Source organism: Bolinopsis microptera, chromosome 7 (assembly GCF_026151205.1).
Source record: "Bolinopsis microptera isolate Bmic1 chromosome 7, MBARI_Bmic_1.0, whole genome shotgun sequence".
Taxonomy (NCBI): Eukaryota; Metazoa; Ctenophora; class Tentaculata; order Lobata; family Bolinopsidae; genus Bolinopsis; species Bolinopsis microptera.
In genome coordinates, this window is record NC_087078.1 from 15,867,998 (window position 1) to 15,889,967 (window position 21,970).

Here is a 21,970-nt window from a genome sequence, read left to right on the forward strand (position 1 = left end):
TGTAGTTGTGAAAATAGTTTAAAACTATTTTCACAACTACAATTAAATACATTTATTGAGCCTGAAGATGGCGTTGACGCCGAAAATTTGCCCTTACTCCTAACTTCCTTGTTTCACTTGTCCTTGTCTCTTCCAACCGGATAATATCCAGATATCAGTATTTCAATCATGAGACTAATAAACAGCGAACTACTCCGTTATTTGATAATCTAAGTTATATCCTTGTTTTATCTTGTAACCTAAATTTTAGATCGGCCACGCAATAAAAAAAGATGAAACAGGAAACATAACACATATTACATACATGATTATATCTATAATATTATATTTTAAACTTGACGAAATCTCCCCGGCAACAAAAAACCGCAGTAGTTACAGATATCTACAGCATTACCGGTTGCTGACTTTTATACCTGATGAATTGCTTACTGAACCGACAGCAACCCACTTAGTACTTCACAGGCAGGTAATGGGATCGCGTGGACACCCCTATCGAGTGACGATGCATCTTCCAGAGGATCACCTTATTATTTCAGTAATTTGAGTTACGAAAACTCACTTTTGGAGAGATGTGATACGCTGACATGCCACGACAGCTTAGGTACGAGGAATTGCCACGAGGGCAGGAAAATCATCGAGGAGCCAGAATTTTGAGATATTTTAACGGTTTTGCAGATTTTTATTTAGTCATTATATGGTTTACAGACTCTTGTTTAAATTTGTTTTAGTAGAACTGTTTGACTCCTGTTTATATTGTTTGTAGTGGCGGTTTTATTGTTGTGTATAGATATTTCGACTGAGTGCAGATACCTGATATTTTAGTTTCAGTATTATTATATTTCAGTCCATTCTTCCTCTGATTTTATGTGTCAGCACTCAGCAGTAAACATTTTAAATTATATTTAGTTTTTTAGAGGGTGAGATGTTGTACTCTCCTTTCAAGAGTGTACACGTCATTGTAGACTACTAGCTCTTCTTCCTATGTGGTTATTGGCCTTTTGTTATTAACCTCATTACAAACGGTTAGTAAGCTGTTTCCACCTCACTTTCCTTAATTAGGCTTATTATATTTGTCACCTCTTTTGTTTACTCTACAGATTGACATGTTTAGTTATACCCCATTTGGATGATGTTAGTTTAAGATCTTATTACGTGACCGGCATATGTGTCTCGTGAATAGTAGTATTTAGAGGCAGTTAGAGAGACTGCCGGGGCTCTTTCTTAGGTACGGGTTTCTTACTGTATTACTCTTGATACATTTTATATCTCCTATTTTAACCACAAGTTTCTTTTGTACCCCATACTTTACACTTCCTGTGGTAATTTTGGATATGCAATATGCATAATAACTGTTTCTCATAACTCCTCATTTCAACTCAGGATGTCAGATTATCAGACCCTAAGACTGCCTGAGAATGCGCAAATAATCTATGGATTCGAGATAGCATGGGAACAAATAAGTTTTATTTTGGGAGTTTCAGGAAACTTTTTTGTCTTGTATGCTACCATAGCTCACAAAGCTATTAAACTGGACAAAATGTCCCTATGGATCATCAAGAATCTCGCATTAGCTGATATTGGAAACTGTGTTCTAGTTCTACTGCCCATTCTACTTATTCAGTATGGAAAACTAAATGGAATACTGTTTTTCGGTCCTGGTAATAGTTTTTATAAAGTACTTGGAAGCTACGTAAATTCATTTTTTGTAGCCAATATAGTATTGATAAACATTCTATCACTGAACAAGCTTCTGAGGTGCATCTATCCTCTGAGAAACCTATACACAACTCGATGTCAGCGTATTAAGGTTACTGCACTCACAATTTCGTTAAGCATAGTGCCTGTATAGTGGATTATTTATGAGTTTTCCGAAGGCTCCTTCATCCTTAATGAAGACTGGAGAAACACTGCTTACCTGGGTTCACGACACATCACTACTCCTATACATGGTGCTTCCGATGCAGATAGCACCCAAATCATAAGGGATATTCTGTATTATTTCTACGTTGCAATTCCCAGACTTACATTGATCATTTTCAACTCAGCTGTGGTGGTCTTTGCAATACAGAGATCAAACACTGCAATAAATAAGAGGAATCTCATCACAGTGATAATAGTTACAGCTGTCTTTTTAATATCATTTATTCCTGATTTAGCTTACACGCTATCGGGTAAATCAGCTGAAAGTGAATATGGCGAGTTTGTTTATTCATTAACCTTGTTGTCATGCTGGACGAACCCGTTCATCTATCTAGCTGTCAACCCAAGATTCAGAGAGTTCACAAAGAAGAGACTCTTTTGCAGAAGAAGCAAGGTTCAACAGGTCCAACCAGGTCGTGTTGTTATAGTGATTCCTCCAATAAACACAGTGTTTGCAAATGTAGCAGTAACGGAACAGAGCACAGTCTGTTAAAGCGTAAAACATATGCTAGATATGTTATCTAACATTATAATTGCAATTATGTATCATTACAACATGTAGTTAAATGTATAATATATATGCTGTAAGCAGGAAAACTTCTCTCCCTTTTAGCTTCTGGTTCATAGAGTTGCTATTGGTTAGCGAAGGACTTTCTCGACTAATAGGTATAACAAGGGACTTTAATATATTTTAGAGTATATTTTGTTGTGCAATAATTATATTATCCAAATTATCATTGTACATATTTATCTTAACTTATTATAAAACCCAATTATGCTTTTCACGTTGATCACTTAGCTACTTTGATCCAATCTAAGTTATATCCGTGTTCTATCTTGTAACCTAAATGCAGATCGGCCACGCAATAAAAAAGATGAAACAAGAAACATAACACATAGTACATGCATGATTATATCTATAATATTATATTTTAAACTTGACGAAATCTCCCCGGCAACAAAAAACCGCAGTAGTTACAGATATCTACAGCATTACCGGTTGCTGACTTTTATACCTGATGAATTGCTTACTGAACCGACAGCAACCCACTTAGTACTTCACAGGCAGGTAATGGGATCGCGTGGACACCCCTATCGAGTGACGATGCATCTTCCAGAGGATCACCTTATTATTTCAGTAATTTGAGTTACGAAAACTCACTTTTGGAGAGATGTGATACGCTGACATGCCACGACAGCTTAGGTACGAGGAATTGCCACGAGGGCAGGAAAATCATCGAGGAGCCAGAATTTTGAGATATTTTAACGGTTTTGCAGATTTTTATTTAGTCATTATATGGTTTACAGACTCTTGTTTAAATTTGTTTTAGTAGAACTGTTTGACTCCTGTTTATATTGTTTGTAGTGGCGGTTTTATTGTTGTGTATAGATATTTCGACTGAGTGCAGATACCTGATATTTTAGTTTCAGTATTATTATATTTCAGTCCATTCTTCCTCTGATTTTATGTGTCAGCACTCAGCAGTAAACATTTTAAATTATATTTAGTTTTTTAGAGGGTGAGATGTTGTACTCTCCTTTCACGAGTGTACACGTCATTGTAGACTACTAGCTCTTCTTCCTATGTGGTTATTGGCCTTTTGTTATTAACCTCATTACAAACGGTTAGTAAGCTGTTTCCACCTCACTTTCCTTAATTAGGCTTATTATATTTGTCACCTCTTTTGTTTACTCTACAGATTGACATGTTTAGTTATACCCCATTTGGATGATGTTAGTTTAAGATCTTATTACGTGACCGGCATATGTGTCACGTGAATAGTAGTATTTAGAGGCAGTTAGAGAGACTGCCGGGGCTCTTTCTTAGGTACGGGTTCAGAGGCACATATTAGGTGCGGTAAAAAAATCGAAATTATGCGGTACCGCACCCGACTATAAAGGTAAAATGTGCGGTAAGTTGCGGTAAATTTTTACCAATTATGCGGAAAATGTGCGGCGATTTTTTCGAAATTTGTGCGGGAATTGTGCGGTTTTCTTTTGCATTTTCTCAAGAACTTTGGAAATTCTAAACGTATAACCGCCGCTCTTATCAAAAATAGGTCTGTTTAAGTGTTACTGAGGGTGTAGTTCTTTACTAAGACCATGATTGAACCTATATTGAGATTCAGTTATCTGAGAACAGTGACTTAGAGTAATCAGATGATGTGGTGAAGTTACGAATGATAACTGATAAACTATAATCAAAGTGTGGTAACGACGAGGGTTTCATAACGGCCTGGGTCACGGTCCCGAAAGGGCCTGGGTCACGGTCCCGAAATGGCCTGGGTAACGGTCCCGAAAGGGCCTGGGTCACGGTCCCAAAAGGGCCTGGGTAACGGTCCCGAAAGGGCCTGGGTCACGGTCCCGAAAGGGCCTGGGTCACGGTCCCGAAAGGGCCTGTGTCACGTGGTAACTGGGTCACGTGGCCAGGCATGAGTTCCAAAAGGGCCTGGGTCACGGTCCCGAAAGGGCCTGGGTCAGGGTCCCGAAAGGGCCTGTGTCACGTGGTAACTGGGTCATGTGGCCTAGGTATGAGTTCCAAAAGGGCCTGGGTCACGGTCCCGAAAGGGCCTGAATCACGGTCCTAAAAGGGCCTGGGTCAGGGTCCCGAAAGGGCCTGAGTCACGGTCCTAAAAGGGCCTGGGTCAGGGTCCCGAAAGGGCCTGAGTCACGGTCCTAAAAGGGCCCGACTATAACATATTTTGGTTTTTACACTCGAAAATCTTAACGCGAAAATTTCAAAATTATGCGAAATTACGCGGAAAATGCTAGATTATGCGGAAATATGCAGAAAATTACAAAATGTGCGGACATGTGCGGAAAACAATAAATTATGCGGACATGTGCAGAAAACGGTAAATTGTGCGATCCCGCACCCATCGCACCTAATATGTGCCTCTGTACGGGTTTCTTACTGTATTACTCTTGATACATTTTATATCTCCTATTTTAACCACAAGTTTCTTTTGTACCCCATACTTTACACTTCCTGTGGTAATTTTGGATATGCAATATGCATAATAACTGTTTCTCATAACTCCTCATTTCAACTCAGGATGTCAGATTATCAGACCCTAAGACTGCCTGAGAATGCGCAAATAATCTATGGATTCGAGATAGCATGGGAACAAATAAGTTTTATTTTGGGAGTTTCAGGAAACTTTTTTGTCTTGTATGCTACCATAGCTCACAAAGCTATTAAACTGGACAAAATGTCCCTATGGATCATCAAGAATCTCGCAGTAGCTGATATTGGAAACGGTGTTCTAGTTCTACTGCCCATTCTACTTATTCAGTATGGAAAACTAAATGGAATACTGTTTTTCGGTCCTGGTAATAGTTTTTATAAAGTACTTGGAAGCTACGTAAATTCATTTTTTGTAGCCAATATAGTATTGATAAACATTCTATCACTGAACAAGCTTCTGAGGTGCATCTATCCTCTGAGAAACCTATACACAACTCGATGTCAGCGTATTAAGGTTACTGCACTCACAATTTCGTTAAGCATAGTGCCTGTATTGTGGATTATTTATGAGTTTTCCGAAGGCTCCTTCATCCTTAATGAAGACTGGAGAAACACTGCCTACCTGGGTTCACGACACATCACTACTCCTATACATGGTGCTTCCGATGCAGATAGCACCCAAATCATAAGGGATATTCTGTATTATTTCTACGTTGCACTCCCCAGACTTACATTGATCATTTTCAACTCAGCTGTGGTGGTCTTTGCAATACAGAGATCAAACACTGCAATAAATAAGAGGAATCTCATCACAGTGATAATAGTTACAGCTGTCTTTTTAATATCATTTATTCCTGATTTAGCTTACACGTTATCGGGTAAATCACCTGAAAGTATTTATGGCGAGTTTGCTTATTCATTAACCTTGTTGTCTTGCTGGACGAACCCGTTCATCTATCTAGCTGTCAACCCAAGATTCAGAGAGTTCACAAAGAAGAGACTCTTTTGCAGAAGAAGCACGGTTCAACAGGTCCAACCTGGTCGTGTTGTTATTGTGACTCCTTCAACAAACACAGTGTTTGCAAATGTAGCAGTAACGGAACAGGTAGCAGTCTGTTAAAGCGTAAAACAGCTAGATATGTTATCTAACATTATAATTGCAATTATGTATCATTACAACATGTAGTTAAATGTATAATATATGTGCTGTAAGCAGGAAAACTTCTCTCCCTTTTAGCTTCTGACTCATAGAGTTGCTATTGGTTAGCGAAGGACTTTCTCGACTAATAGGTATAACAAGGGACTTTAATATATTTTAGAGTATATTTTGTTGTGCAATAATTATATTATCCAAATTATCATTGTACATATTTATCTTAACTTATTATAAAACCCAATTATGCTTTTCACGTTGATCACTTAGCTACTTTGATCCAATCTAAGTTATATCCTTGTTTTATCTTGTAACCTAAATTTTAGATCGGCCACGCAATAAAAAAAGATGAAACAGGAAACATAACACATATTACATACATGATTATTATATCTATATTACATTTTAAACTTGACGAAATCTCCCCGGCAAAAAAACACTAAAAATTGACCAAAAACCGACCCTTCTGCTATGACTATCCATAAGGTTGGTTGTGATTGATACTTTTTGATGCGGTAAAAGGTATCGATTAAGGAATCCGAATATTTATAATGTTGTCGTCATTGTCAAATAAAATCCATACTTTCTACAGTACAGAGCTAGAAGATGAAGAGACATTTAAACATAAATGATTTTAAATCTCCTCGAACGAAGCTTTCGACTAGCGGGTTTCTAGTGTATAATATTTCTCGTTTTTTTAACGATTCATTTATTTCATTTGTAATGCATTGGGGAACCCCATTTCAAATTTCGCCCGGTTGCAGCAGAGACCATTAAAAACACAATTCGCTGTAGTGTTTAGTAGGAAGCATCACGGCAAATCAGCAAATGACTGAAAATAAAATGTTGAAAACTCGGCCTTACGAGATCTATAGCCTTAAACACTATTTTCATCCCTAGTCAATAGCCATTTAATCTAAATATTTAAAATCTTTACTATGTTTTGCGATATTAACTCAGTCATTTCAGAATCATTTGGACACCTGGCAAAAACAAATACACTATTGTAATTGAAATCACGTACAGGTATAAATCCCATTACGTCCAACCTTTTTTGACCGGTATTTTCCTAATCGGCCGACTAAGCCTAAGTCGGCTGTTAAAGGGTGCTCACATTGTAGAACATTATTTTATTGCATTTCCTGAAAACTCATTCTTATTCATTCGCCTTAAGTTATCTGAACACCTGGCAAAAATAAAGATACTTTTTTGCTTGAACTGAACGTTAAATTTGAAATGTCGGCAGCATAGTGCGTCCAACATTTTCTGGCCAGTATTTTACTTAACTGTCGTATTTAAATCGATTTTTTCCTTGAATTTGTTGTTCGTTAAAATCGGCGTAACACAGTAAGTAGGCCGGTGATCTTGATGTGCTGAATAACACCACTAGAAAATTGTATGACCTCTATTATGATTTCGTCAAAGTTGTAGGAAACAGATTTTGACAGCATTGAAGTAGAATCAATGTTTATTTGAATAGAGTGGGCCCTTATGATCGTGTAGCCACTCTATTTAGTATATTAATTGGCGTTGCACAATAACTTATTCATAAGGCTGCGTTCCATTTCAGGATGTCAGATAATCGGACCAAAGGACTGCCTGAAAATACGCAAATCATCTATGGATTCCAGATAGTATTGCAACAAATAAGTTTTATTTTGGGAGTTTCAGGGAACGCTTTTGTCTTGTATGCTACCATAGCTCACAAAGCCATTAAACTGGACACAATGTCCCTCTGGATCATCAAGAATCTGGCAGTAGCTGATATTGGAAACTGTGTCCTAGTTCTACTGCCCATTCTACTTATTCAGTATGGAAAAATGAATGGAGTTTTGTTATTTGGTTCTAAAAACAAAACATTTTATAACGTACTAGGAAGCTACAAACATTTATTTTTCATATCCAACATTGTATTGATTAACATTCTATCATTGAACAAAGTATTGAGGTGCATCTACCCCCTGAGGAACCTATATACAACTCGATCTCAGCGTATCAAGGTTACTCTTTTCACTTTCTCTTTAAGTATAGTACCTAGTCTGCGGATCATTTGCTTATATCTCGATGGTTCTATGACTCTCAAAGATAACTGGAAGGACATGTCTTATCTGGGGGCACGAGATATCGTTTACCCGCAAATAAGGCAGAGAGATCTTGTGAACGATGCTTTAATGTTTATCCTTGCTGCAGTCCCCACCCTTACGCTGATAATTATAAACTCAGTTATGATAGTCCTTGCAATAAAGAGATCTAATACCACAATAAACAAGAGGAATCTCCTGATAGTGATAATAGTGACAACTGGGTTTATAATATCATTTATTCCTGAGCTGATTTCCGGGTTATCACATTCATACCCAGCTGAGTACCGCGAGTTTACTTTTTCCTTGACCTGGTTGTCATGTTGGACCAACCCGTTTATCTATCTAGCCGTCAACCAAAGTTTTAAAGAGTTCACAAAGAAGAGAATTCTCTGTAGGAAAGCTAGGGTTCAACAGGTTCCCCTTGGTCGTGTTGTTAATTTGACTCCTTCGATAAACACGGCCACTACAAGCACAGTGGTAACAGAAAATGTAACAGTCTGTTGAAATCTTTACCTTTATTGTTTAAACACGTTTTGATTTTATAAAATTGTTCTTCTTAAAATAATGCACTTATGGATGGATTTTTAGGGACTAAATTTCTCCATTAAAAATTGTAGTATAGTGTGACTAAAATGAATGTTTATTTAGTTATTTAAGGCTTCTCAATTTGTTTGTATTTTAAATCATAATTTGATCAGACTTATGTTCACCGAAATTGAATTTTTATTTGTTATCTCTTTCGTTAACCTGGTGACTTTTGCCAAATGACTCTGATTAAAACTCTTGATATTTCGCAAGGGCTAGCTGGAATATCGTGTCAGAACACTGGAAACAAAAATTACATACACGTAAAGCTCTGAAACCGGAACCGTCGTACAAATTCCACATATTTGTAGTTATTCGAAACAAGATTTCAGGTAACTAACTAGCTAACTGTAGTTAGACACTTTAGAGTTTTTCTAACTGCAGTACGTGTCGAACTACAGTACGTGTCAAACTACAGTACGTGTCGAACTACAGTACGTGTCGAACTACAGTACGTGTACCTCTTTAGTCAACTCTCCTTAAATTTTAACATTTTTAATCGTTTACTACTATTTGTCGATATTGGCTCACCCATTTCCAAATAATTTGAACACCTGGCAAAAAATAATGCAAGTTATTTTGTGTGATATCACTGTCAAATGTAAAAATAGATTACGACTAAATTTCCTACCATTATTTTTTACTAAACGGCCGCCTATAAATAATGACTTTTAATAATTGTTACCGTTATTATCAACCCTTGATAAACGTATAACCCAAGAAAGTTCGCACTGTTAAAATCCCCGCCCAACTCTGTACTAGGTGGCCTAGTGGTTAGAGCACCCGCCTTCTGCGCAGAAGGTTCAGGGTTCGAATCCCAGTGTCACCTAGTCTAGGGAGTAGCTAAGGATACATTGGATCTATGCGATCTCCTCGGTCGACTCAGCCGAATGATAGGAAACTTAATTGAGGGTTAAATGAGGAGGGGTACCTGTTAAAAGTTCAAGAAACTTCCTAGGATACCCCTTCAGTGCATACTGTAAAACATAGTACTATTACTATTAACTATTAACTATTAACTCTTAATACTTTAATAGATGTGGAACCAAAAGTACCTGAGAAAGTTCGCATTGTCGCTTATAAAACTCCTCCAGTTGCGGAGGGAGTCCGCAGGAGGCTGGAGCTTTGAGGGAACAGTCCTTGTGGCACTTGTAATTACACTCCTTGCAACGTACTCCGTACCTAATGAATGTTAACGTTGGAGATCACTGTGGACACTTTAGCAAGTGTGTTTAGGAACAGACAGGCTGATACCGTCTTAATATTGTGTTTAAAAAGAGAAAAAAGAAAAGAATATCGACGTTGAAACAATAATTTTACTGTAAGGGTTCAGAATAGGTCAGTAATTTGCAAGAGGTCAGGTATTAATTTGTAAGGTTTAAAAAACATTTTAAATAACGTATAAAATTAAAAGAAATTTCGGTTACACTTTGTAATTCTGATTTTGTGTCTTAAACGTCCGTCCCTGGGCCAAGCTGCTGTGTCAGTAGATTGGTCGGTCATCTGTCTGTCATGAAGTTCGAATTACCTAAACAACATCATCTTATGACAAAAGTCGCAATTCTGACTAAGAAGCAGGGACCGGGATGAGAATCTGTGTTTGATGGAGTGTGCCATGACGATGGGGGAGTTGAGAGAAGGGGAAGGAGGATACATGAAACAGGGCAGATTGAGGACGGAGGGACGTGGTTTCTTTGTTCCGCTCTGGGACCAAATAATGTTAGAACACTTACTCATCAGTTCCAATCAATTTACACGGATTATTTCTTGATAATGATAAGCAGTGTCTGAAGAATAACAAATACCTTGCTTGTATTACGGGGAACACTCGAGTATTGGTTGAGACATTCCATGTTAACCACATTGCTGAGATTAGGCTGCGACTTGTTCACCACCTATAACGTTAGTTCTTATTCTAATTTAGGATAGTTTTAACAGTTAAGACACGTGCATTGTATGGAAAACACATGGTAATTATAGCAAATGGAAAAAATAAATAAATTCTAACATTTATTACACGCTTCGACATTAAAATATACCCAACAAAGATTTACATTTAAGTCATTCAAGCGAGACTCAGTATTGAAATACCAAGATTATATAGACTTTTATATGAAATATATAAGTCACATAATGTGAAAGTGTATAAACTTGAGATATTCTCCCACCTTATTAAGTAGATTAGCGTTAGAAAGAGAGTAAGATTGAGAGCGGGGCAGGTTGCCCGGAAGTGCTAATCTGTCCATGCTACTGGTACTGTGATAACGGGGGATCTTGTTCCAACTCTGCCACACGTAGTTGTTCAGCCCCTCCTGAGTAGAGAGATAGGTGAGGATGAGGGTGAGGGGTTGGTTTCTTATTGTTAGTGCGGTACTAATGGTGTTAAATGTGTGTCTGCTTTGCACATTTCAAAAATTCGTTTTTAAAAATTATGTTGCATAGAATAAATCAAATAACTAATTTCTTGATCAATGACACATTTTCAACTTGAGGGGTATGATCAGTAAAAAATAAAGCACTGTAATTTAAAAGTTTTTTTGCAGTGTTCTCAGTATTTTTTCAGTCTTTACCTTATTGCTCTTCCTGTCATGGACACAACGCCGTAAGTTGTGCAGAAAGAGACAAAACTTCCTGGTCTCCTCACGATGCAGAGCATACTTCTGAGCAAAGCCAGCAGTTTGACTGTCGTCTAGGTCCAATATATCTATCAGAGTTTCTGATTTCGAGATTTCTTCTATCCCATCATCGTGGATTCCTATCACCTACAGAGTAAGAAACATAATATTGTCTGTACCCATACAAATTTGTACACAATATTTACATCAAAAACATGCCTGATGATGAAGTTAAATTACTTTTAATCACTACATGGATTAACAAGATATAGAATAAATATGGCGAGGGATAGAATATATAACAGTACCTTGAGCAGTTGTGAAAAGTCCATGTAAGTGTTTTTGTCATCGTCATCAGGAGCATTTTCCATCATCAAAATTATCCTGGAGATAAAAGGATATATATGACCATAAAAAACGTATATTGGCATCAAGTTTTTTACAGTACCTCGTACATGATACTTCGCATGACGCATATCGTACAATTGGGCGTTGTTTCTTACCTGCAGTAGTGCATATCGTATAATTGGGCGTTGTTTCTTACCTGCAGTAGTAATTGGGCGTTGTTTCTTACCTGCAGTAGTATTACCTGCAGTTTCTTACCTGCAGTAGTACTTGATGATTTTGTTTTCGAGACTTCTGCACTCATCTAGACCAAGTTCCGTGGAAATGTGTTGATCTCGTATCGTAATCAACTTATCAGCTATTATCTTTATCACTTGCTTCACCTGCAGTTATGGAATTGATTTGACGGTTATTATTCAATATCTACTTATCAGAATAACAGTGCACTGGAACACATGGATTTGCAGGTTGTCTGATAAGTGTTAAAAAGACAAAAGAATTTAAAAACTCACCTGGGAAACATCAGAAGCAACACTATTAGACATCCTAGTAGCCATACTACAGCCCGATCAAACTTCGTAACCCCGCATCTACATGGCTAGGAACATTAGGGAATGTAAGTGTCAAGAAGTGAACATCCATACTGGGTTCCACTCCCGCTAGGGGAATTAGGCTAATTTTGGAAAAAGTGGTATCTTGTGGTTTCCATCAAAAATTGGCCGCAAAATCGAGTGCGCCGTGTTCACTGTAACTACTTTCAGCAGGAATATGTCTTTGCGCGCTACGTTTATGTAGCTAATTATCCTATCATTGGGACAGCGGCCTTTTTCCTATCAGGCGATTCCGCAAGATTAACCTTAAATAAGCACAACAAAGCCTCCACATCAAGATGAATAAAACAAATAAATAGAATGGGTTAAAATTTGTAACTCTATACAAATATCCAACAAATACAACATACAAAGGTGTTCAGAATGAGTTTTTAGAGTTAGATGGTATCCAATCACACACTCACGCACAATGACGCAATCTCCTTCGAAGCAAAAGCTACGTGGTAAGCTCAGCCAGGCGTTTCTTTTCATTCTTGTAAGCTTTCATCACGTTCTTCTTCAGGTGGTTCTTGTAGGCCACGATGTCCTCGTTCCACTTGGTCACGGTCTTATTCTCGCAGACCCAGATCTCCTCAGCTACCTGGTTTATCAGTCTGAAGTCGTGAGAAACAAGAATCAGTCCTCCTTCGTAGTTCCTGATTGCTGCAGCAAGGGAGTCGATTGTCTCGATGTCGAGATGGTTAGTAGGTTCGTCAAGTAACAGCATGTGTGGGACTTGCTGTGCCATCCACGCGAAGATGATCCGGCATTTTTGTCCGTCGGACAAGTGACCGATTGGCTTGGTCTGACATTTGCCGGAGAGTCCGTATCGGCCCAGGATCTTTCTCATCGTTTCGATGTCTTTGATGTCAGGGAAGCACTTTTGCATCCAGTCGATACCGCTCATCGTAACGTCCAGAATATCCTCGAGATGCTGATGGAAACGACCCATTCTGAGATGGCTGTTCTTCCGGACAAAACCACTGGTGGGCTCTAAGGAGCCGTCTATCAATTTGAGAAGCGTACTTTTGCCTGCTCCGTTGGGTCCAACCAGTGCTATTCTGGAGTCAAGATCAATACCAAATTCAAGGTTCTCGTATATCATCGCACCCTCGTCACCGTACCTAAAACTCACATCCTGCACCATGATGACCGGCGGCGGAATGTTACCGCAATCTGGGAAGTAAAATTCTAAATTACAATCGGTTTGAACTTTTTCGACTAAACCAGCTTGTACCATCTTGGCGAGGGTCTTTTCTTTGGACTGTGCTTGTCGGGCCAGCTTGGCGCTGCCGTGACCGAAACGAGCGATGTACTCTTTCATGTGTTTGATCTGATCTTGTTCCCATTGGTATCGTTTCATCTGAAAATTATCGGTCAGTTATACGAAATTAATTAAAGAAAAGTACTAACTTTATATGCCAAACTATGCCAGCTTCAAATTGAATTCTAAACTTTTTAAGCACGTTGATATTGTGCATTTTCAGGGAAGGATAAGTTATGTCCAAAGGACAAGAGGAGTTATGATGATATAACCTCTAAGCATGAATGACATAATAATGAATAAATCACATATGATATCACACATATGATAACATGTGTCATACACAGATATAATACGGGTGCCAAAATCCAAGACATAATTTATCACAAGTTTCGAATTACCCCTCACCAGAACAGACAACAGCTCACACACCCCTCACATCTCCACAACTCACCAGATATTATCACGATACAGTACTACTATACTACCACTACCATATTATTAATAATACTAACACTACTATGTTTCCCTAGAGAGAGAGAGAGAGAGAGAGAGAGAGAGAGAGAGAGAGAGAGAGAGAGAGAGAGAGAGAGAGAGAGAGAGAGAGAGAGAGAGAGAGAGAGAGAGAGAGAGAGAGAGAGAGAGCGAGAGCGAGAGAGAGAGCGAGAGAGAGAGCGAGAGAGAGAGAGAGAGAGAGAGAGAGAGAGAGAGAGAGAGAGAGAGAGTGAGAGAGAGAGAGAGAGAGAGAGAGAGTGAGAGAGAGTGAGAGTGAGAGAGAGAGAGAGAGAGAGAGAGAGAGAGAGAGAGAGAGAGAGAGAGAGAGAGAGAGAGAGAGAGAGAGAGAGAGAGAGAGAGAGAGAGAGAGAGAGAGAGAGAGAGAGAGAGAGAGAGGAGAGAGAGAGAGAGAGAGAGAGAGAGAGAGAGAGAGAGAGAGAGAGAGAGAGAGAGAGAGAGAGAGAGAGAGAATTTATTATTATAATCACAGCTTAAGTTATGGAATGATCTTAGAAGCTGTCATACACAGAGCGCGAGCGTGCAGTATTATAATTGACCCCGTACAATTATTCCACGCCAACTTCTAATACGTCTCTCATGAGAATGAAGTTATATTATAATAATACCCCAGCTCAGTAGCTCTCATCCACCCTGCACACTGTTATAACGCGTAGTGGGGTATATACTGATATCAGTATTATATATTGGAACACACAGCTAATGTAATCAAACAGTGTGATGCAATGTTGACGTCACGACTCAATCACGTGATTCAGAAGATCAGGTGATCGTGTGTTATTTTCACGACCGTTATTGGAGGGCTACGAACGGATCACGTTTGCGGTATGCCCTTATTTGGTCAAAACGTGACAGTCACACCACGTGTCTCGTTAACACAATCACGTGGTGTAAAATGGTTTTTTGTTTTGAAGGACGCGTGTATGTGGAATGTGTCATATTTAGAGTTGGCAACTTGTGATACGGTGACGAGTTTAATTACTAAGCCTCGAACGTGCAACAACATAATATGCAGATTTATACAATATCTTACATCACAATATTAACATAATATTACGTAGTTTTATACATTTTGTACTGTAATATAATCCCATATTTTTATAGTGAGGTGTATTATTATATCTGGACTGGGCATACAAGAGACCTTAGCAGTTTCCTAGTACAAATAGATGTTATACCACATACAAGGACTTTGTTTTTGGAGATTAGACGGAAAGAAGTAGGTCATTATGAATTATGATTTGTAATGATTATAATTATTAAAATTAATTATCGTAACTAATTATTTTAAATTAAGTTATATTATAAACCTGATTCTCCTCCAAGTCTGCCCTGGTTTTCATGTAAGTGTCGTAGTTACCACCATAGTACACCAGCTTGCTGTTCTGCCAGTGGATAATGTTGGTGCAGACACTGTTCAGGAAATCTTGGGAGTGTGAAACTATCACCAGACACCTGAAATAGTTTAAATAGTTTGAAAAGTATTTATTATTTATTAAATCACTACTTTCCTTCCCCTCAAATTGTGTGCTGATTTGGGGATTTACTGTAATTCGATCCGGCAAAATGGCCGCATGTTTCCATGATATACAATCGAACAGCTATGAAAACGGTCTTACAAATCACGTACGACCCGGAGTAATATAAGCTCAGACCCTTTAATTCTCTGAAATCAGAAATCGAAACTAAAATAATAAATGTTATATTTTATATAAGTATAAAGATTTGTTTAGACTAAGATTTATCTAAGTTTGATAATGGATACCTTAAGCCGTGAACAAGCTGTGTGATTTTGTATACCGAGCTAGCCAGACACTGCCGAAAAGTTCGACTGACACACAAAAGAGCAACCCTCACGACTCAACAAATTTAAAATACATATGTTTAAAAAGGATATTATGTACTGTAGACATGGTTAAATAACGCATGATTTAAAATAATCGCTAGTAACGAATCAGTGTACAATGCATTCAGCATGCGAACGGCGAATAAATCGACTTAAATTTGATTAAACTGAACTATGCTATTACAGTTAAATATCAAACTCCGAACAACTTCTTCCCGGACAAATTTAGTACCAGACCATGGCGGACCAACTTCAATTCTGAAAATTTCAAATCATATAAACCTAAAAACCGGTCCGGACTCCGAAAATTGGTGTTTAACTGAACTTACAACTCAATACTGCCACACTGCTGGTGATTGCAGAGCAGCAATTGTAGATTGTATAATAATAATATGTACTCATTATTAAACCACGTGATCACAGAGTCACGTGACCTAGATTATTCCTCACGTCGTGACAGGTACCTCTGGGTAATATTTAGCATAATGAAGCACTGGCAACTTGGTGTGAGCATAATTACTGTATGGGCTGTTGCTGCTGCTGTGTGTGTGTGTGTGTTTGTGTGTCAGAAATTAAGCGAAAATGGCTTCAATACTTAACATCGCTCTAATTTAGTGACTCGTACATAGTTATCATTTTTGGGTCTTGGACAAATTTTGTTGGCACTGGAGATTTAAGTCGACTTTTCAACATATCTTTTATATGTTAAAACTTGGATGAAAATTCTGTGGAAAACCAAGGAAGACAAGCATTGTTTATTATTGTCTCGTCAATTAAGGCAGCGTTCGTAAATATTGATGAAAGCTCCGACACAGCAGTAATTTGTGGATCATTGGCATTTCCGACATCAGTCTTTGTATTACTCTCAGGTCAGGTCATTGCCAGAAATGTTGAGAATTTACGAAAATATCTAGACATTCTGACTGGTCAAACAATTCAACAAATTCAAAAACACAAAAAACGTCGAAAATAAAGGAAAAACATTTCGACTGTATATCGACAAATGCAGAATTCTTGAGAATAATGTTGACTGAGAATTATCCCCAAGACAACAAGTCAAATGTTTCAACAATGAGGACTAAATAGCTAGAGATAAAGATCATACTTTGGCATCCAACACAGGATAAAATCATTCCCACGTCGGCTTATGACATCAGACAATCAGAGTACTACTATAATACCTGAACAAAAGAGTACAACTACATTCTATTCCCCTGTCATTTAAAATCAATGCCAAGTACCACATTGCACTGATGTACTGCACCAATGTATTGTATTTTAGGTGATGGAATGCACGGCTTTATCACATAACGCACATCAACTTTCATTTTAGAATTTCACAAATACCCGACCAGCTATAATTAGTAAACATTGGACTTGAGCACTGAGCAGGTCACGTGATAGATATCACGTGATCTGATATCACGTGATCAGTGGCTAACTTCAGAACTAGTAACTAAGTCTTTTTGAAACACAATGCAGCTGATGACTTCAAGAAGAAGGCGACAATACCTACATTGTAAGCAGCTATGTTGCAACAGCTTATATTATATTTATATAGATTCAGTAAGGAATATATTTATACATACTATGTATCCGGATTCCGGATAGTAGCGCCTGAGTAGTGAAGCCTTAGACTATCTTATATGTACAATTGTATCACCAACTTAGAAATCGCAGGCATTGTAACTAAATTGTTTGGCAACAGTAATGTTTGCGGAGGTAGGTTGAGGAGGAATTTAGTTAGCAGTTTAATGACCTTGTTTAATAAGACGTCCTTTATTATAAATTGGATTAGGACTATTCTACTTAAATCGACGAAGGCTCGCTTTAAAATAAAAATAGCCAAAACCGCAGCGAGGCTTGACATATGTCCGAGAAATACATCTCATTTAAGTCCGAAATAGAAACATTAAATATATAACTTAAATATTATTTACAATTCTGCTGCACCTGCTAACAAGATACCGTGAAAGTATCGTGATAAAAAGGGGTAGTGACTTACTTAGAGTACTCCTGGAGTTCTTCTTCCAGCCAGACACAAGCTTCAAGATCGAGATGGTTTGTAGGTTCGTCCAACAACAACAGCTTTGGTCTGGTGGAATATTTGAACGTTAAAATGTTATTTTCTGACTCGTAATTGAGTGAATCAAAATGCAAGATAAGTCAATTTCAAACAAATCTAATTTAATATTATTTACAATTTTTGGTTGCTGTTTTGATTACATTGATTTGAGTGAAGTTGTGAATGTATAATATGATATGATGATATCATTATCAACGCCGCGTAGTGTGCACCACTCCTTTCCTAAGAAGAGATACTTTTACTATTACTTTTTACTTTTACTATTACCACTTTCGCTGTAATATTACAAGTTCATAACGGGGATAAATAATACTGGTGATAATAATAGTAAGTAAAACATAATATTACGCAACTTACGAAATAAATAAAGCACGAGCAAGGGCTATCCTCATCCTCCACCCTCCACTGAAATCTTTACATTTCCTCTGCATCATCGTCTTGTTGAAACCCAAACCAAACAACAATTCACAACACCTAGTGATGAAGTTGATAATCGATCAATTAGTTTTTAATTGAATTGTTACATTTTAGATAAATTATTGATTGATCATGTTAGATATAACATTTAAGTTTTAAACAGGAACTATATAGCTTTAACTACACAACATTTTAGTTCGATAAGACAAAGTGCGTGTGGTATATAAATTATCGATGATATTAGCATATCATTTTATATTTTTCACACGAACCTTGTTTTACTTTTGGCAGAATCCATGCCATCTAATCTGTCATAGATGTCAGTCAACACGTCTATAAAAGCATCGCCTGAACGGGAGAATGGGTAGTATGTGCGGATTACCTATTTGTTGAAACTTTTTAAGTTTTTAAAGTACATTTTAAAGAAAAGTGAAAGCCAGTACCCGGAAGACCAAATTGTTTTGAATTTTTAAACACGAAAAAAGTCGTCATGGAAAGGAAACACATGCTACTATATCAGGTTCCTTTTTTCCCTTTTAAGCCTTTCAAACTTAGAAACGTTCAATAGAAATTCCTAAAGGTCTGGATATCGCTGGAGAACCATATTAGTTTCGGCACGTGACAGGGGAAGCATATTATTACATGAAAACTGAAGCTTGTACTCACACAGTTGGTACATTGCTTTCCATCTCAGTGAGGTTCTAGCATAAACAGAAGAAATTAAGAATAAGATCAATAAATGTAAGGCTGGTTTGAGAAGAGTCTGGTGAATGATTAAATGAAAATTAATGAGTCCCAAACTGAGCTGTTGTTGATCAGTACCACCTGGGGGTTAACGTACCTCAGTAAGAATCCAAAGACTCAAACGTAGAAGAAAATTAAATGAATGGCCGTGTGAGAAATGCCGTGTAGTGATGTGCCGTATAGTGACGTGCCGTATAGTGAGATGCCGGGATAGTGAGATGACAAAAGCAAAAGGCTGGGTAAGAGTTGAAAGGCCGGAGTGGGAGAATCTATCAGCTGTTTGTGCCAAAACTCCTTGCAGTAAAAGTCTAATATGTTCTCGCCAGGCTATGGCAGAACAATAGAACCTACACTGCATTAACTGCTACATGTTTTATTATAGGATTTAATAGTGCAAGTGGTGGAGAGGTAACGAAATTTTCTTACGTTCAAATTGAGTTACGTAAGCCGTAGAGAGCTCAAGCAAGGCAGGGGTGCACAAAATGTTTGCAATAGGCACGCTTAAATAATACGTAGTACACGATTATAAGCTCAACCTTTTACAAGCTTTAAAACCCTCGACCCAAGCTTAGTTATTACAGTTTTAAGCGTGTAGATAAACAAAACTGATAACAAAATAATAAAATAAATATCAAAATTTACCTAGACCAGATAATTCCTCCGCCTTGTTCTCCAAAAATATTCGCTCAGCATCGACGTCCATTACAGCCTCAAGCGCTGTTTTGTCGCAAGCGTCAATCTCTTTGCGGAGGAAGAAAATATCCACGTGCTCAGGGATCGGGAACTCTCTCTCTCCTGAAATCAATATATCAGGTGTTCTAATAAAATTAATTATGTTAATCAATTTAAAAACTTCGATAAAATCGTGGACTTTCTCGCTAGGCCCCCACTTTCAATTTAAAACTTCGAGTTAAAATTGGATTCAATCGTGAACTCTCCCAGTCTCCCACTCAAGCGATAAAAAACAATCTTGAAAAACTATTAAAATTGCATGGTTAATTTCGAGTAACTACCAAGTACTGACAGGATATAGCAGATGCGAAACTGGGAGATCAAAAGCCAATCACCCATGACAAAGTGACAATCATGTCATTCAAACCAAATTTGCACATTACATGATCCCACGCACAATTTACATACAATATCACAGGCTTACCAACACAACAGAATACAGGGCCACCAAAACACTTCGCCTTTAGATCTATAAGATGTCACAATGCACGCAGAAGCAATATTCCGAAAAAGGGCATGTACATACAAGATCATCAAACTTCTCTCAGGGGGTTCAATTTTATTCGACTTTTATAAATAGTAGTAGTACGGTGTTTTGGAGCATATCTGCATATTGTTGTGGAGTGTATCTGCATATTGTTGTGGAGTGTACTGTTATGTGACTGATATGTTACTGGTATATGACTTGTATGTGACTGTTATGTGACTGGCATTTGACTTATATGTTGGTGACGTCGGTATTTTCGGTAAAAAGGTAATACATTCATTGTAGGTTGGTAATAATATGGTCTATTCAGGTTATTAAATGATACTACTCATACTAGTGTGTCATTGTAGGCGATCACATACACTTTCAAAATACAATGTATGGTTGACTGTGAAATTGTGTTTTCGATAACAAATTACTATCTCAATAAATCAAATATATAATAATAATACACACATTATTTTATATTGTTATAAAACAAACAATTATATTATGATTTATGGTCATTGTAGTATCATTAAAGCTAGACTAATATATCCGGGAGTATTGTCAATTATGCAATGTTGAATGTCTATGCCAAAATCGTATACATACTATACTTGAAGCACTTTTAGAAGAGAAACGGCCCAAAGTCGTAGCGGCAAATTTATCTCATTGCAAGTTATCGAAACCGAACGTAACAAGCATCAGTTATACCCGACTTCTCAAAGTCTTTCCTTATGTCATCTGGCCTCCCTTTTAAATATACAAAAAGTTCGTTGATCCAACGAGCGTGTACTTCACGGATCACTGTCAAGCGGGTATCAATTTTCACATTGTCTGATGAAACTCCTCCATTGAGCTGACACACTATGTTTTTCGCGTACCAATCTTCGTACTTATTGCGCATGAATTTCTTAGCCAGTCCATTGATAGATATGTCCAGGGGCTGTAGATGATGGGTCATATTAGCTGGAACTTTCTGTAGGATGCAGTTGTTGGCTGTCATCAGATCTTTTAGTGTCTGTGTGTGTTGGGCCCGAAACACATCTGATATCAGTAGCGCTTTCTGCTCAGGGTTGTTGATGGAGGCTCTAACTGATTCTATGTGGGGAAGAAGGGTTTTCTCAAAGAACTGGACACTGGTCAAACGGGTCAAACGGGTCAAACCCGGTCAAACCTTTCGACCATCTGGTGAGGCGTCATAATGATAATTGTACGTGAAAGGGGTATGATAAGATATGCTGAGTGTAAGTAGACTAAACTATCTGATTGAGAGACTAAATATCACTATTGTATATCTATCATTTTGTACTACTACTGTGCCATCATTACTGTATTTTTTAGTAGTTACTGGGCAGATCGTAAATTTCATAATGTGAAACAACTCAGACTACCACCTACATGCTTAAAATTTAAAGCAAAATGACTGGAATAATAAGGAATAATAATGAACAAATATGTAACTGAAATTTTAGTGGAAAATCGTTCATTTTTCGAAGAATTTGTGCCCAAATTTTCGGTCGCCCAAATGAGTTCAAATTTTTTGCCCAAATTTTTCGGGCTCAAATAAATTGTGCTCAATATAATGGCACACAAATTTTTGGGAACTAAGGTATATTAATGACTTCTTCGTTAAAAT

General features: G+C 37.7%; 3 protein-coding genes across 11 annotated transcripts in view; 1 reads left to right on the forward strand and 2 right to left on the reverse strand.

Annotated features, from left to right (window-relative positions):
* Positions 1 to 12,273, reverse strand: part of LOC134818413 (kinase suppressor of Ras 1-like) — a 31,967-nt gene extending 19,694 nt beyond the window's left edge. For 4 of the 8 annotated variants that reach the window (XM_063827950.1, XM_063827948.1, XM_063827946.1 and 1 more), the window contains exons 1-8: positions 12,183 to 12,270; positions 11,929 to 12,053; positions 11,634 to 11,709; positions 11,281 to 11,472; positions 10,879 to 11,022; positions 10,516 to 10,593; positions 10,239 to 10,414; positions 9,766 to 9,892 (exon numbers count right to left, since the gene is read on the reverse strand). In XM_063827950.1, coding sequence (XP_063684020.1) covers positions 9,766 to 9,892; positions 10,239 to 10,414; positions 10,516 to 10,593; positions 10,879 to 11,022; positions 11,281 to 11,472; positions 11,634 to 11,709; positions 11,929 to 12,053; positions 12,183 to 12,227 — 963 coding nt within the window. In that variant the 5' untranslated portion in view covers positions 12,228 to 12,270. Of the gene's footprint in view, positions 1 to 9,765; positions 9,893 to 10,238; positions 10,415 to 10,515; positions 10,606 to 10,878; positions 11,023 to 11,280; positions 11,473 to 11,633; positions 11,710 to 11,928; positions 12,054 to 12,182 lie in introns of all 8 variants that reach the window. The other 4 variants (XM_063827947.1, XM_063827945.1, XM_063827942.1 and 1 more) reach the window with 2 other exon arrangements.
* The window catches only part of LOC134818419 (kynurenine 3-monooxygenase-like), a 927,626-nt gene that overhangs the window by 771,535 nt on the left and 134,121 nt on the right, over positions 1 to 21,970 (forward strand). The window lies entirely within an intron of this gene.
* LOC134818418 (ATP-binding cassette sub-family F member 2-like) overlaps positions 12,578 to 21,970 on the reverse strand; it is a 58,820-nt gene continuing 49,427 nt past the window's right edge. For both annotated transcript variants that reach the window (XM_063827959.1, XM_063827958.1), the window contains exons 5-10: positions 19,773 to 19,925; positions 18,659 to 18,734; positions 18,327 to 18,443; positions 17,889 to 17,978; positions 15,348 to 15,492; positions 12,578 to 13,623 (exon numbers count right to left, since the gene is read on the reverse strand). In XM_063827959.1, the coding sequence (XP_063684029.1) occupies positions 12,718 to 13,623; positions 15,348 to 15,492; positions 17,889 to 17,978; positions 18,327 to 18,443; positions 18,659 to 18,734; positions 19,773 to 19,925 (1,487 nt within the window). In that variant the 3' untranslated portion in view covers positions 12,578 to 12,717. The remainder of the gene's footprint in view (positions 13,624 to 15,347; positions 15,493 to 17,888; positions 17,979 to 18,326; positions 18,444 to 18,658; positions 18,735 to 19,772; positions 19,926 to 21,970) is intronic.